The 18,905-nt window shown below is 35.8% G+C and overlaps 1 protein-coding gene across 2 annotated transcripts in view; it reads right to left on the bottom strand.

The window, feature by feature from the left end:
* The window catches only part of hgh1 (HGH1 homolog (S. cerevisiae)), a 166,744-nt gene that overhangs the window by 87,005 nt on the left and 60,834 nt on the right, over positions 1-18,905 (bottom strand). For both annotated transcript variants that reach the window (XM_056274367.1, XM_056274366.1), the window contains exon 5: positions 4,205-4,342. In XM_056274367.1, coding sequence (XP_056130342.1) covers positions 4,205-4,342 — 138 coding nt within the window. The remainder of the gene's footprint in view (positions 1-4,204; positions 4,343-18,905) is intronic.

The raw sequence follows: 18,905 nt of genomic DNA on the forward strand, positions 1-18,905 counted from the left end.
CATAACCCCAGATTTCTCTTTGACACTGTATCTAAAGTTACTAAAAAGCGGCCATCTATTAGCTGCTCACCATTCACAGCCCATGAATTTCTAGACTTTTTCTGCAATAAGGTTGATGAGATCTTGAACAAAATTAGTTCTTCAACTCCATCTATTCCTGCAGATCCTGTCATACTAAATTCATATCTACACAATGAGTCACTGACAGTTCCAGTTATTACAGCTTTTGAGACTATCTCTCTTGATACTTTGACTAAGTTCGTGTCAGCTTCTAAACCAACTGCTTGCCTACTTGATCTCTTACCAGCAAAACTTTTTAAAGACCTCTGGCCCTTTCTTGGACCTAGAATGCTAGACATCGTTAATTTATCTCTTACTACTGGCATTGTTCCCAGCAGTTTTAAGACAGCTGTGGTTAAACCTCTACTTAAAAAACCGCACCTTGATCCAGGGTCTCTTAATAACTATCGACCAGTCTCTAATCTTCCATTCTTCTCTAAAGTACTAGAGAGAGTTGTGTATCAAAAACTTTCGACACATATAAAAGAAAACCATCTATATGAACCTTTTCAGTCGGCTTTCAGGGCCTGTCACTCCACTGAAACTGCTCTGACCAGAGTGGTGAATTATCTTCCACTGGCTATCAACTCTGATTCCACTTCTGTGCTTCTACTACTGGACCTCAGTGCAGCCTTTGACACCATTGATCACTGTATACTTTTAGATAGATTAAATTGTAATTTTGGTCTCTCTGGCTTAGCTCTCTCTTGGCTTAAGTCCTACTTATCTGGAAGAACACATTGTGTCTGCTATAGTAATATTATATCACAATTTTCTGACGTTAAATTTTGTTTGCCTCTGGGCTCAGTTCTTGGACCTCTACTTTTCTCTCTTTACATTACACCTCTTGGCCAAATTGTACGCAGTTATGGAATAAATTTCCATTGCTATGCTGATGATACTCAGCTGTATGTGCCTATAAGGGCTGATGATCATAGTCAAATCACTAACTTAGAGGCCTGCTTGGCTACTGTGAAAAACTGGATGCCACTTAATTTTCTGCTTTTAAATTCAGATAAAACCGAGATGCTGGTCATTGGCCTTGCTAGACACAGACTCCAATTTGATCACGTAACGATAACAATCGACAACTCTGTGGTTTCACAAAGTGTGTTAGCCAAAAATCTTGGTGTTACGTTTGATCCCAGCCTTTCCTTTGATAAGCACATTAAAGAAATCACCAAGACTGCCTTTTTTCACTTACGTAACATAGCTAAAATTCGGTCTTTTCTCTCCATGGCTGACGCAGAGATTCTAATACATGCATTTGTTTCATCCAGACTTGATTACTGTAATGTTCTGTTCTCAGGTCTGCCACATTCTAGTACTAAAAGTCTTCAGATGGTTCAGAATGCTGCTGCTAGAATCCTAACTAAAACTAGGAAATTTGACCATATTACACCAATTCTTGCCTCCCTTCATTGGCATCCTGTCCATGTTAGATCGGAATACAAGGTGCTTCTGCTGACTTATAAAATCCTAAATGGGCTTGCCCCATCTTACCTGTCTGATCTCCTAAAATCGTATATGCCATCTCAAGCTCTTCGTTCTCAAAATACAGAGCTCCTGTGTGTACCCAAAGTTAAAAAGAAGTCAGCTGGTGGCAGGGCCTTTTCCTATCAGGCTCCATTCTTGTGGAATAACCTGCCTGCCGCCATCAGACCATCAGAGTCTGTTGAGTCCTTTAAATCCAAACTTAAAACTCATCTTTTTGCCTTAGTTTACAATTAGTTGCCTTTAAGTTGAGTGCTTCACACCCTGTACTGGATGGAGGGTTGTTTTTCAGTCTCAATGAATTTACCAACCACTGTTCTGCCGACGAGATTATCGAGTATAGATTACAGAGTATAGATTATGACTAGTTGATGACTTAATTGATTATGGCTAATGACTATTGCAAACTGTTCTCTTCTCTAACATGTCTTTTCTCTCTCTCCGAATGATGTCTTCTCCTTTCTCTTTTTCTGTGTTTGAATGGTGTTATGTGAGTCTCTCGTGTTCATGTGCAGTCGGTTCTCCTCTCAGGTCTCCGTGGTGATGGTGGCCGCCATTTGGATGCTGCCTGCCCTTCCACTCTTCACCTAAGTTTTTCTTTTATTACATGATGATGCTGGTCGCGTGGCTTGGGTCCTGGACTGCTCCGTTGGCATCTGGACACTGCTTGGCATCCTGTGCATCATGTTCTTCATAAATGTTATGTCCATTATAATTCTGTTATCCTCTTTCAATGTTGTGTTGTGTAAATTGCGTGAACACAACATCCATTGCACGCTATCCGTCTTGGGAGAGAGAGATCCCTCCTCTGTTGCTCTCCCTGAGGTTTCTTCCTATTGTTTCTCCCTGTTAAAGGGTTTTTTTTTTAGGGAGTTGTTCCTTATCCGATGAGAGGGTCTAAGAACAGGATGTTGTGTTGCTGTTAAACCCACTGAGGCAAATTTGTAATTTGTGATATTGGGCTACACAAATAAAATTGATTTGATTTTGATTTGATTTGATTTGAAGAAGGACAGGATTAGGAGCGAGTATATTAAAGGGACAGCTCAGATTGGACGGTTTGGAGACAAAGCAAGAGAGACAAGATTGAGATGGTTTGGACATGTGTGGAGGAGAGATGCTGGGTATACTGGGAGAAGGATGCTGAATATGGAGCTGCCAGGGAAGAGGAAAAGAGGAAGGCCAAAGAGGAGGTTTATGGATGTGGTGAGGGAGGACATGCAGGTGGCTAGTGTGACAGAGGAAGATGCAGAGGACAGGAAGAGATGGAAATAGATGATCCACTGTGGTGACCGCTAACAGGAGCACCCGAAAGTAGTAATAATAGACAAAAGTGAACGTGATTATTCAACAAATTTGACAGTTCAATAATCCTTTATACACCAAAAATACTGTTATCAACATGCCCCAAGGTTGAGTCAGTTTTGATGCTGTCACACTTAACTGTCTTTTCATATGGTTTTCTTATAGTAATGTAAATATATATTTCATATTGTCTACAATATATTGTATAGTCTTCACAGTAATATACAGATTTCAATAATTACACATCACATTTGGTCTTTATATAGCAATAAAAAAAATACTAAATATTTCATATAGCCTTACACGCTTTTATCTGCTCTCGGCTTGACTATTGTAATTCACTTTATTCTGGTATCAGCAAGGGCTCCCTCTACTGTCTGCAGTTGGTACAAAACGCCGCTGCTCGGCTCATTACCGTGACAAGGAGGCATGACCATATCACTCCTGTGCTTGCCTCCCTACGCTGGCTCCCTGTTATATTTAGAATTGATTTTATAATTTTACTGCTCACTTTTAAGGCTTTAAATGGTCTTGCTCCGTCATACATTTGTGATTTATTGACTTGATATGTCCCCCCTCAACCGTTAAGGTCTGCAGAAGGAGCCCTGCTGGTTATTCCCAGGTCTCAGTTTGTTACAAAGGGTGATCGGGATTTTGCTGTTAGAGCCCCCGCACTATGGACCTCTCTTCCTGTTGAGCTAAGATGAACTAAGTCTCTAGCTTCTTTTAAATCTCGTCTTGAAACTTTTCTTTTTATGAAAGCTTTCACAAATGTTTGATATTTGTTTTTATTTATACTGTTATTATTTTTTTCTTATTTGATATTAATCTTATTTTTGCCTTCTCTAATTTTATGTTTTTTTTTGTGAAGCACTTTGTAACATTGTTTTAGAAAAGTACTATATAAATAAAATTGTTATTATTATTATTGATGTTTCATCATCTTATTTTATAAACTATTACTTACTATATGAGTAATAATTTCTGTATGAGTAATATAAACTACTATTACTATATGAGTAGTAATTACTGTATGGGTAATATAAACTACTACTTACTATGTGAGTAATAATTACTGTATGAGTAATATAAACTACTACTTACTATATGAGTAATAATTACTGTATGAGTACTACAAACTACTACATACTATATGAGTAATAATTACTGTATGAGTAATCTAAAATACTACTTACTATATGAGTAATACTTACTGTATGAGTAATATAAACTACTACTTACTATAAAAGTGAGTAACTGTGAATGGCTATTGTGTTATTCACATTTATGCTACTACAGGCATTATTGAAGTTTTGTCTTATGCTTGAAATATCAGCAAATAAACCTTGAAGATGGTCCGGCATGTCTTCTCATGGCGAGTAAGGTTGGTCAGTATGGTGCAAATGCGTTCAGCAAACATGTAGTCTGGTTCCACAAGGTTTTTAATTAACATCGGCAAAACATTTGCCTCATTCACCAAAACCTGAAAAAGAAAAGAGCTGAGTAAAAAAGACATGACAGAAAAGCAAACGAGGAGAGACAAATAGAGCAGTGTTATGTCTGGCTTATGGGAAACCACAGCACAACTTAAAAGTTTACTCCATTTTTAACCTACTTCCAAGGACCAGAGAACCTACGTTAGTGCTCCAACATTTTGTTATGAGGGAAGGAACAGGCAACAAACAAGGTGATCATGTCCAAAACAACCCAGATAAATCTACCTTACCAATTAAAGAAAAGGAAAACAAAATACAGAAAGCTAACCTAACTTCCTAATCAAAAATCGAGAAAAAAAGAGCAAGATAAAAGGCTTGCCGTAAAACAGCAAATGAGAGGTAAAGAGAAGAAGAAAAAAGCCAATCAAGTTGACTAGGTCAAGCTTTAAGTTAAGTTGTCTTAACTTTTAAGTGAAGCTATGTTAAGTTTTACCAACCTACACTTAGCGCTGGAAAAAGTATAGGTGTGTCAACTGACTAGTTAAGCGTATTCAGCCTCTTAGAAACATATCCTACTCTGACATCTTAGAAACATACTACTCTGACATCTTAAACACATATTCTACTCTGACATCTTAGAAACAACTCTGACATCTTAAAAACATATCCTACTCTGACATCTTAGAAACATATCCTAATCTGACATCGTAGAAATATATCCTACTCTGACATTTTAGAAACATATCCTAATCTGACATCTTAGAAATATATCCTACTCTGATATCCTAGAAACATCCTACTCTGAAATCTTAGAAACATATCCTACTCTGACATCTTAGAAACATCCTACCCCGACAGCTTAGAAACATCCTCTTCTGACATATTAGAAACATCTGCTACTCTGATATCCTAGAAACATCCTCCTCTGACATTTTGGAACATTTCCTACTCTGACATCTTAGAAACATCCTCCTCTGACATTTTGGAACATTTCCTACTCTGATATCTTAGAAACATATCCTACTCTGACATCTTAGAAACATCCTCCTCTGACATTTTGGAACATTTCCTACTCTGACATCTTAGAAACATATCAGTCTCTGACATCTTAGAAACATATCCTACTCTGACATCTTAGAAACATCCTCTTCTGACATATTAGAAACATCTGCTACTCTGATATCCTAGAAACATCCTCCTCTGACATTTTGGAACATTTCCTACTCTGACATCTTAGAAACATCCTCCTCTGACATCTTAGAAACATATCCTAATCTGACATCTTAGAAATATATCCTACTCTGACATCTTAGAAACATCCTCCTCTGACATTTTGGAACATTTCCTACTCTGACATCTTAGAAACATATCCTACTCTGACATCTTAGAAACATCCTCCTCTGACATTTTGGAACATTTCCTATTCTGACATCTTAGAAACATATCAGTCTCTGACATCTTAGAAACATAGCCTACTCTGACATCTTAGAAACATATCCTAATCTGACATCTTAGAAATATATCCTACTCTGCCATCTTAGACACATCCTCTTCTGATATATTAGACACATATCCTACTCTGACATCTTAGAAACATATCCTACTCTGACATCCTAGAAACATCCTCCTCTGACATTTTGGAACATTTCCTACTCTGACATCTTAGAAACATCCTCCTCTGACATTTTGAAACATTTCCTACTCTGACATCTTAGAAATATATCCTACTCTGACATATTAGAAACATCCTCCTCTGACATTTTAGAAACATATCCTACTCTGACATCTTAGAAACATATCCTACTCTGACATCTTAGAAACATCCTCTTCTGACATATTTGAAACATCTGCTAGTCTGATATCCTAGAAACATCCTCCTCTGACATTTTGGAACATTTCCTACTCTAATATCCTAGAAACATATCCTAATCTGACATCTTAGAAATATATCCTACTCTGACATCTTGGAAATATCATCTTCTGATATATTAGAAACATCCTACTCTGACATCTTAGAAATATATCCTACTCTTACATCTTAGAAACATCCTCCTCTGACATTTTGAAACATTTCGTACTCTGACATCTTAGAAATATATCCTACTCTGACATATTAGAAACATCCTCCTCTGACATTTTAGAAACATATCCTACTCTGACATCTTAGAAACATATCCCACTCTTATATCTTAGAACCATCCTACTCTGACATCTTAGAAACATATCCTACTCTGACATCTTAGAAACATCCTACTCTGACAGCTTAGAAACATATCCTACTCTGACATCTTAGAAACATCCTCTTCTGACATATTTGAAACATCTGCTAGTCTGATATCCTATAAACATCCTCCTCTGACATTTTGGAACATTTCCTACTCTGACATCTTAGAAACATATCAGTCTCTGACATCTCAGAAACATATCCTACTCTGACATCTTAGAAACATATCCTACTCTGACATCTCAGAAACATCCTACTCGGACAGCTTAGAAACATCCTCTTCTGACATATTAGAAACATCTGCTACTCTGATATCTTAGAAACATCCTCCTCTGACATTTTGGAACATTTCCTACTCTGACATCTTAGAAACATATGCTACTCTGATATCCTAGAAACATCCTCCTCTGACATTTTGGAACATTTCCTACTCTGACATCTTAGAAACATCCTACTCTGATATCTTAGAAACATCCTCCTCTGCATTTTGGAACATTTCCTAGTCTGACATCTTAGAAAAATATCATACTCTGACATCTTAGAAACATATCCTACTCTGACATCTTAGAAACATATCCTACTCTGACATCTTAGAAACATATCCCCCCTCTGAGAGCTTAGAAACATATCCTACTCTGACATCCTAGAAACATATCCCACTCTGACATCTTAGAAACATATCCTTCTCTGACATCTTAGAAACATCCTACTCTGACATCTTAGAAACGTCCTCTTCTGACATATTAGAAACATCTGCTACTCTGATATCTTAGAAACATACTACTCTGACATCTTAAACACATATTCTACTCTGACATCTTAGAAACAACTCCCTACTCGGACATCTTAGAAACATATCCTACTCTGACATCTTAGAAACATATCCTACTCTGACATCTTAGAAACATCCTCTTCTGACATATTAGACACATATCCTACTCTGATATGCTAGAAACATCCTACTCTGACATCTTAGGAACATTTCCTACTCTAACATCTTAGAAACATACTACTCTGACATCTTAAACACATGTTCTACTCTGACATCTTAGAAACAACTCTGACATCTTAGAAACATATCCTAATCTGACATCTTATAAATATGTCCTACTCTGACATCTTAGAAACATATCCTACTCTGACATCTCAGAAACATATCCTACTCTGATATCCTAGAAACATCCTCCTCTGACATTTTGGAATATTTCCTACTCTGACATCTTAGAAACATCCTCCTCTGACATTTTGGAACATTTCCTACTCTGACATCTTAGAAACATCCTCCTCTGACATTTTGGAAAATTTCCTACTCTGAAATCTTAGAAACATATCAGTCTCTGACATCTTAGAAACATCCTACTCTGACATCTTAGAAACAGATCCTACTCTGACACCTAGGAAACATACTACTTTGACATCTTAGAAACTTCCTCCTCTGACATTTTAGAAACATATCATACTCTGACATCTTACAAACATATCCTACTCTGACATCTTAGAAACATATCCTACTCTGACATCTTAGAAACATCCTACTCCGACATCTTAGAAACATATCATACTCTGACATCTTGGAAACATATCCTACTGTGACATCTTAGAAACATACTACTCTGACATCTTAAACACATATTCTACTCTGACATCTTAGAAACAACTCTGACATCTTAAAAACATATCCTACTCTGACATCTTAGAAACATATCCTAATCTGACATCTTAGAAATATATCCTACTCTACCATCTTAGAAACATTCTCTTCTGACATATTAGAAACATATCCTACTCTGACATCTTAGAAACATATCCTACTCTGATATCCTAGAAACATCCTCCTCTGACATTTTGGAACATTTCCTACTCTGATATCTTAGAAACATATCAGTCTCTGAAATCTTAGAAACATATCCTACTCTGACATCTTAGAAACATCCTATTCTGACATCTTAAAAACATATCACACTCTGATATCTTAGAAAGATATCCTACTCAAAAATGTTAGAAACATATCCTACTCTGACATCTTAGAAACGTCCTATTCTGACATATTAGAAACATCTGCTACTCTGATATCTTAGAAACATCCTCCTCTGACATTTTGGAACATTTCCTACTCTGACATCTTAGAAACATATGCTACTCTGATATCCTAGAAACATCCTCCTCTGACATTTTGGAACATTTCCTACTCTGACATCTTAGAAACATCCTACTCTGATATCGTAGAAACATCCTCCTCTGACATTTTGGAACATTTCCTACTCTGATATCTTAGAAACATATCCTACTCTGACATTTTGGAAAATTTCCTACTCTGAAATCTTAGAAACATATCAGTCTCTGACATCTTAGAAACATTTCCTACTCTGAAATCTTAGAAACATATCAGTCTCTGACATCTTAGAAACATATCCTACTCTGACATCTTAGAAACATCCTCCTCTGACATTTTGGAACATTTCCTACTCTGACATCTTAGAAACATCCTCCTCTGACATTTTGGAAAATTTCCTACTCTGAAATCTTAGAAACATATCAGTCTCTGACATCTTAGAAACATATCCTACTCTGAAATCTTAGAAACATATCAGTCTCTGACATCTTAGAAACATATCCTACTCTGACATCTTAGAAACATCCTATTCTGACATCTTAAAAACATATCCCACTCTGATATCTTAGAAAGATATCCTACTCTAAAATGTTAGAAACATATCCTACTCTGACATCTTAGAAACATCCTACGCTGAAATCTTAGAAACATCCTATTCTGACATCTTAGAAACACATCCTACTCTGACACCTAGGAAACATACTACTTTGACATCTTAGAAACTTCATCCTCTGACATTTTAGAAACATATCATACTCTGACATCTTACAAACATATCCTACTCTGACATCTTAGAAACATATCCTACTCTGACATCTTAGAGACATCCTACTCCGACATCTTAGAAACATATCATACTCTGACATCTTGGAAACATATCCTACTGTGACATCTTAGAAACATACTACTCTGACATCTTAAACACATATTCTACTCTGATATCCTAGAAACATCCTCCTCTGACATTTTGGAACATTTCCTACTCTGACATCTTAGAAACATCCTACTCTGATATCTTAGAAACATCCTCTGCATTTTGGAACATTTCCTAGTCTGACATCTTAGAAAAATATCATACTCTGACATCTTAGAAACATATCCTACTCTGACATCTTAGAAACATATCCTACTCTGACATCTTAGAAACATATCCCCCCTCTGAGAGCTTAGAAACATATCCTACTCTGACATCCTAGAAACATATCCCACTCTGACATCTTAGAAACATATCCTTCTCTGACATCTTAGAAACATCCTACTCTGACATCTTAGAAACGTCCTCTTCTGACATATTAGAAACATCTGCTACTCTGATATCTTAGAAACATACTACTCTGACATCTTAAACACATATTCTACTCTGACATCTTAGAAACAACTCCCTACTCGGACATCTTAGAAACATATCCTACTCTGACATCTTAGAAACATATCCTACTCTGACATCTTAGAAACATCCTCTTCTGACATATTAGACACATATCCTACTCTGATATGCTAGAAACATCCTGCTCTGACATCTTAGGAACATTTCCTACTCTGACATCTTAGAAACAACTCTGACATCTTAGAAACATATCCTAATCTGACATCTTATAAATATGTCCTACTCTGACATCTTAGAAACATATCCTACTCTGACATCTCAGAAACATATCCTACTCTGATATCCTAGAAACATCCTCCTCTGACATTTTGGAATATTTCCTACTCTGACATCTTAGAAACATCCTCCTCTGACATTTTGGAACATTTCCTACTCTGACATCTTAGAAACATCCTCCTCTGACATTTTGGAAAATTTCCTACTCTAAAATCTTAGAAACATATCAGTCTCTGACATCTTAGAAACATCCTACTCTGACATCTTAGAAACACATCCTACTCTGACACCTAGGAAACATACTACTTTGACATCTTAGAAACTTCCTCCTCTGACATTTTAGAAACATATCATACTCTGACATCTTACAAACATATCCTACTCTGACATCTTAGAAACATATCCTACTCTGACATCTTAGAAACATCCTACTCCGACATCTTAGAAACATATCATACTCTGACATCTTGGAAACATATCCTACTGTGACATCTTAGAAACATACTAATCTGACATCTTAAACACATATTCTACTCTGACATCTTAGAAACAACTCTGACATCTTAAAAACATATCCTACTCTGACATCTTAGAAACATATCCTAATCTGACATCTTAGAAATATATCCTACTCTACCATCTTAGAAACATTCTCTTCTGACATATTAGAAACATATCCTACTCTGACATCTTAGAAACATATCCTACTCTGATATCCTAGAAACATCCTCCTCTGACATTTTGGAACATTTCCTACTCTGATATCTTAGAAACATATCAGTCTCTGACATCTTAGAAACATATCCTACTCTGACATCTTAGAAACATCCTATTCTGACATCTTAAAAACATATCACACTCTGATATCTTAGAAAGATATCCTACTCAAAAATGTTAGAAACATATCCTACTCTGACATCTTAGAAACGTCCTATTCTGACATATTAGAAACATCTGCTACTCTGATATCTTAGAAACATCCTCCTCTGACATTTTGGAACATTTCCTACTCTGACATCTTAGAAACATATGCTACTATGATATCCTAGAAACATCCTCCTCTGACATTTTGGAACATTTCCTACTCTGACATCTTAGAAACATCCTACTCTGATATCGTAGAAACATCCTCCTCTGACATTTTGGAACATTTCCTACTCTGATATCTTAGAAACATATCAGTCTCTGACATCTTAGAAACATATCCTACTCTGACATCTTAGAAACATCCTATTCTGACATCTTAAAAACATATCACACTCTGATATCTTAGAAAGATATCCTGCTCAAAAATGTTAGAAACATATCCTACTCTGACATCTTAGAAACGTCCTATTCTGACATATTAGAAACATCTGCTACTCTGATATCTTAGAAACATCCTCCTCTGACATTTTGGAACATTTCCTACTCTGACATCTTAGAAACATATGCTACTCTGATATCCTAGAAACATCCTCCTCTGACATTTTGGAACATTTCCTACTCTGACATCTTAGAAACATCCTACTCTGATATCGTAGAAACATCCTCCTCTGACATTTTGGAACATTTCCTACTCTGATATCTTAGAAACATATCCTACTCTGACATCTTAGAAACATTTCCTACTCTGAAATCTTAGAAACATATCAGTCTCTGACATCTTAGAAACATATCCTACTCTGACATCTTAGAAACATCCTCCTCTGACATTTTGGAACATTTCCTACTCTGACATCTTAGAAACATCCTCCTCTGACATTTTGGAAAATTTCCTACTCTGAAATCTTAGAAACATATCAGTCTCTGACATCTTAGAAACATATCCTACTCTGACATCTTAGAAACATCCTATTCTGACATCTTAAAAACATATCCCACTCTGATATCTTAGAAAGATATCCTACTCTAAAATGTTAGAAACATATCCTACTCTGACATCTTAGAAACATCCTACGCTGAAATCTTAGAAACATCCTACTCTGACATCTTAGAAACACATCCTACTCTGACACCTAGGAAACATACTACTTTGACATCTTAGAAACTTCCTCCTCTGACATTTTAGAAACATATCATACTCTGACATCTTACAAACATATCCTACTCTGACATCTTAGAAACATATCCTACTCTGACATCTTAGAGACATCCTACTCCGACATCTTAGAAACATATCATACTCTGACATCTTGGAAACATATCCTACTGTGACATCTTAGAAACATACTACTCTGACATCTTAAACACATATTCTACTCTGACATCTTAGAAACAACTCTGACATCTTAAAGACATATCCTACTCTGACATCTTAGAAACATATCCTAATCTGACATCTTAGAAATATATCCTACTCTACCATCTTAGAAACATTCTCTTCTGACATATTAGAAACATATCCTACTCTGACATCTTAGAAACATCCTATTCTGACATCTTAAAAACATATCCCACTCTGATATCTTAGAAAGATATCCTACTCAAAAATGTTAGAAACATATCCTACTCTGACATCTTAGAAACGTCCTCTTCTGACATATTAGAAACATCTGCTACTCTGATATCTTAGAAACATCCTCCTCTGACATTTTGGAACATTTCCTACTCTGACATCTTAGAAACATATGCTACTCTGATATCCTAGAAACATCCTCCTCTGACATTTTGGAACATTTCCTACTCTGACATCTTAGAAACATCCTTCTCTGATATCGTAGAAACATCCTCCTCTGACATTTTGGAACATTTCCTACTCTGATATCTTAGAAACATTTCCTACTCTGAAATCTTAGAAACATATCAGTCTCTGACATCTTAGAAACATATCCTACTCTGACATCTTAGAAACATCCTCCTCTGACATTTTGGAACATTTCCTACTCTGACATCTTAGAAACATCCTCCTCTGACATTTTGGAAAATTTCCTACTCTAAAATCTTAGAAACATATCAGTCTCTGACATCTTAGAAACATATCCTACTCTGACATCTTAGAAACATCCTATTCTGACATCTTAGAAACATCCTACTCTGACATCTTAGAAACACATCCTACTCTGACACCTTGGAAACATACTACTCTGGCATCTTAGAAACTTCCTCCTCTGACATTTTAGAAACATATCATACTCTGACATCTTACAAACATATCCTACTCTGACATCTTAGAAACATATATCCTACTCTGACATCTTAGAAACATCCTACTCCGACATCTTAGAAACATATCATAGTCTGACATCTTAGAAACATATCCTACTCTGACATCTTAGAAACATCCTACTCCGACATCTTAGAAACATATCCTACTCTGACATCTTAAACACATATTCTACTCTGACATCTTAGAAACAACTCTGACATCTTAAAAACATATCCTACTCTGACATCTTAGAAACATATCCTACTCTGACATCTTAGAAACATATCCTACTCTGACATCTTAGAAACATCCTCTTCTGACATATTAGACACATATACTACTCTGATATGCTAGAAATATCCTACTCTGACATCTTAGGAACATTTCCTACTCTGACATCTTAGAAACATACTACTCTGACATCTTAAACACATGTTCTACTCTGACATCTTAGAAACAACTCTGACATCTTAGAAACATATCCTAATCTGACATCTTATAAATATGTCCTACTCTGACATCTTAGAAACATATCCTATTCTGACATCTCAGAAACATATCCTACTCTGATATCCTAGAAACATCCTCCTCTGACATTTTGGAATATTTCCTACTCTGACATCTTAGAAACATCCTCCTCTGACATTTTGGAACATTTCCTACTCTGACATCTTAGAAACATCCTCCTCTGACATTTTGGAAAATTTCCTACTCTGAAATCTTAGAAACATATCAGTCTCTGACATCTTAGAAACATCCTACTCTGACATCTTAGAAAGAGATCCTACTCTGACACCTAGGAAACATACTACTTTGACATCTTAGAAACTTCCTCCTCTGACATTTTAGAAACATATCATACTCTGACATCTTACAAACATATCCTACTCTGACATCTTAGAAACATATCCTACTCTGACATCTTAGAAACATCCTACTCCGACATCTTAGAAACATATCATACTCTGACATCTTGGAAACATATCCTACTGTGACATCTTAGAAACATACTACTCTGACATCTTAAACACATATTCTACTCTGACATCTTAGAAACAACTCTGACATCTTAAAAACATATCCTACTCTGACATCTTAGAAAGATATCCTAATCTGACATCTTAGAAATATATCCTACTCTACCATCTTAGAAACATTCTCTTCTGACATATTAGAAACATATCCTACTCTGACATCTTAGAAACATATCCTACTCTGATATCCTAGAAACATCCTCCTCTGACATTTTGGAACATTTCCTACTCTGATATCTTAGAAACATATCAGTCTCTGACATCTTAGAAACATATCCTACTCTGACATCTTAGAAACATCCTATTCTGACATCTTAAAAACATATCACACTCTGATATCTTAGAAAGATATCCTACTCAAAAATGTTAGAAACATATCCTACTCTGACATCTTAGAAACGTCCTATTCTGACATATTAGAAACATCTGCTACTCTGATATCTTAGAAACATCCTCCTCTGACATTTTGGAACATTTCCTACTCTGACATCTTAGAAACATATGCTACTCTGATATCCTAGAAACATCCTCCTCTGACATTTTGGAACATTTCCTACTCTGACATCTTAGAAATATCCTACTCTGATATCGTAGAAACATCCTCCTCTGACATTTTGGAACATTTCCTACTCTGATATCTTAGAAACATATCCTACTCTGACATCTTAGAAACATTTCCTACTCTGAAATCTTAGAAACATATCAGTCTCTGACATCTTAGAAACATATCCTACTCTGACATCTTAGAAACATCCTCCTCTGACATTTTGGAACATTTCCTACTCTGACATCTTAGAAACATCCTCCTCTGACATTTTGGAAAATTTCCTACTCTGAAATCTTAGAAACATATCAGTCTCTGACATCTTAGAAACATATCCTACTCTGACATCTTAGAAACATCCTATTCTGACATCTTAAAAACATATCCCACTCTGATATCTTAGAAAGATATCCTACTCTAAAATGTTAGAAACATATCCTACTCTGACATCTTAGAAACATCCTACGCTGAAATCTTAGAAACATCCTACTCTGACATCTTAGAAACATATCCTACTCTGACACCTAGGAAACATACTACTTTGACATCTTAGAAACTTCATCCTCTGACATTTTAGAAACATATCATACTCTGACATCTTACAAACATATCCTACTCTGACATCTTAGAAACATATCCTACTCTGACATCTTAGAGACATCCTACTCCGACATCTTAGAAACATATCATACTCTGACATCTTGGAAACATATCCTACTGTGACATCCTAGAAACATACTACTCTGACATCTTAAACACATATTCTACTCTGATATCCTAGAAACATCCTCCTCTGACATTTTGGAACATTTCCTACTCTGACATCTTAGAAACATCCTACTCTGATATCTTAGAAACATCCTCCTCTGCATTTTGGAACATTTCCTAGTCTGACATCTTAGAAAAATATCATACTCTGACATCTTAGAAACATATCCTACTCTGACATCTTAGAAACATATCCTACTCTGACATCTTAGAAACATATCCCCCCTCTGAGAGCTTAGAAACATATCCTACTCTGACATCCTAGAAACATATCCCACTCTGACATCTTAGAAACATATCCTTCTCTGACATCTTAGAAACATCCTACTCTGACATCTTAGAAACGTCCTCTTCTGACATATTAGAAACATCTGCTACTCTGATATCTTAGAAACATACTACTCTGACATCTTAAACACATATTCTACTCTGACATCTTAGAAACAACTCCCTACTCGGACATCTTAGAAACATATCCTACTCTGACATCTTAGAAACATATCCTACTCTGACATCTTAGAAACATCCTCTTCTGACATATTAGACACATATCCTACTCTGATATGCTAGAAACATCCTACTCTGACATCTTAGGAACATTTCCTACTCTGACATCTTAGAAACAACTCTGACATCTTAGAAACATATCCTAATCTGACATCTTATAAATATGTCCTACTCTGACATCTTAGAAACATATCCTACTCTGACATCTCAGAAACATATCCTACTCTGATATCCTAGAAACATCCTCCTCTGACATTTTGGAATATTTCCTACTCTGACATCTTAGAAACATCCTCCTCTGACATTTTGGAACATTTCCTACTCTGACATCTTAGAAACATCCTCCTCTGACATTTTGGAAAATTTCCTACTCTGAAATCTTAGAAACATATCAGTCTCTGACATCTTAGAAACATCCTACTCTGACATCTTAGAAACACATCCTACTCTGACACCTAGGAAACATACTACTTTGACATCTTAGAAACTTCCTCCTCTGACATTTTAGAAACATATCATATTCTGACATCTTACAAACATATCCTACTCTGACATCTTAGAAACATATCCTACTCTGACATCTTAGAAACATCCTACTCCGACATCTTAGAAACATATCATACTCTGACATCTTGGAAACATATCCTACTGTGACATCTTAGAAACATACTAATCTGACATCTTAAACACATATTCTACTCTGACATCTTAGAAACAACTCTGACATCTTAAAAACATATCCTACTCTGACATCTTAGAAACATATCCTAATCTGACATCTTAGAAATATATCCTACTCTACCATCTTAGAAACATTCTCTTCTGACATATTAGAAACATATCCTACTCTGACATCTTAGAAACATATCCTACTCTGATATCCTAGAAACATCCTCCTCTGACATTTTGGAACATTTCCTACTCTGATATCTTAGAAACATATCAGTCTCTGACATCTTAGAAACATATCCTACTCTGACATCTTAGAAACATCCTATTCTGACATCTTAAAAACATATCACACTCTGATATCTTAGAAAGATATCCTACTCAAAAATGTTAGAAACATATCCTACTCTGACATCTTAGAAACGTCCTATTCTGACATATTAGAAACATCTGCTACTCTGATATCTTAGAAACATCCTCCTCTGACATTTTGGAACATTTCCTACTCTGACATCTTAGAAACATATGCTACTCTGATATCCTAGAAACATCCTCCTCTGACATTTTGGAACATTTCCTACTCTGACATCTTAGAAACATCCTACTCTGATATCGTAGAAACATCATCCTCTGACATTTTGGAACATTTCCTACTCTGATATCTTAGAAACATATCAGTCTCTGACATCTTAGAAACATATCCTACTCTGACATCTTAGAAACATCCTATTCTGACATCTTAAAGACATATCACACTCTGATATCTTAGAAAGATATCCTACTCAAAAATGTTAGAAACATATCCTACTCTGACATCTTAGAAACGTCCTATTCTGACATATTAGAAACATCTGCTACTCTGATATCTTAGAAACATCCTCCTCTGACATTTTGGAACATTTCCTACTCTGACATCTTAGAAACATATGCTACTCTGATATCCTAGAAACATCCTCCTCTGACATTTTGGAACATTTCCTACTCTGACATCTTAGAAACATCCTACTCTGATATCGTAGAAACATCTTCCTCTGACATTTTGGAACATTTCCTACTCTGATATCTTAGAAACATATCCTACTCTGACATCTTAGAAACATTTCCTACTCTGAAATCTTAGAAACATATCAGTCTCTGACATCTTAGAAACATATCCTACTCTGACATCTTAGAAACATCCTCCTCTGACATTTTGGAACATTTCCTACTCTGACATCTTAGAAACATCCTCCTCTGACATTTTGGAAAATTTCCTACTCTGAAATCTTAGAAACATATCAGTCTCTGACATCTTAGAAACATATCCTACTCTGACATCTTAGAAACATCCTATTCTGACATCTTAAAAACATATCCCACTCTGATATCTTAGAAAGATATCCTACTCTAAAATGTTAGAAACATATCCTACTCTGACATCTTAGAAACATCCTACGCTGAAATCTTAGAAACATCCTACTCTGACATCTTAGAAACACATCCTACTCTGACACCTAGGAAACATACTACTTTGACATCTTAGAAACTTCCTCCTCTGACATTTTAGAAACATATCATACTCTGACATCTTACAAACATATCCTACTCTGACATCTTAGAAACATATCCTACTCTGACATCTTAGAGACATCCTACTCCGACATCTTAGAAACATATCATACTCTGACATCTTGGAAACATATCCTACTGTGACATCTTAGAAACATACTACTCTGACATCTTAAACACATATTCTACTCTGACATCTTAGAAACATCTCTGACATCTTAAAGACATATCCTACTCTGACATCTTAGAAACATATCCTAATCTGACATCTTAGAAATATATCCTACTCTACCATCTTAGAAACATTCTCTTCTGACATATTAGAAACATATCCTACTCTGACATCTTAGAAACATCCTATTCTGACATCTTAAAAACATATCCCACTCTGATATCTTAGAAAGATATCCTACTCAAAAATGTTAGAAACATATCCTACTCTGACATCTTAGAAACGTCCTCTTCTGACATAT

Source organism: Lampris incognitus, chromosome 2, assembly GCF_029633865.1.
Source record: "Lampris incognitus isolate fLamInc1 chromosome 2, fLamInc1.hap2, whole genome shotgun sequence".
Taxonomy (NCBI): domain Eukaryota; kingdom Metazoa; phylum Chordata; class Actinopteri; order Lampriformes; family Lampridae; genus Lampris; species Lampris incognitus.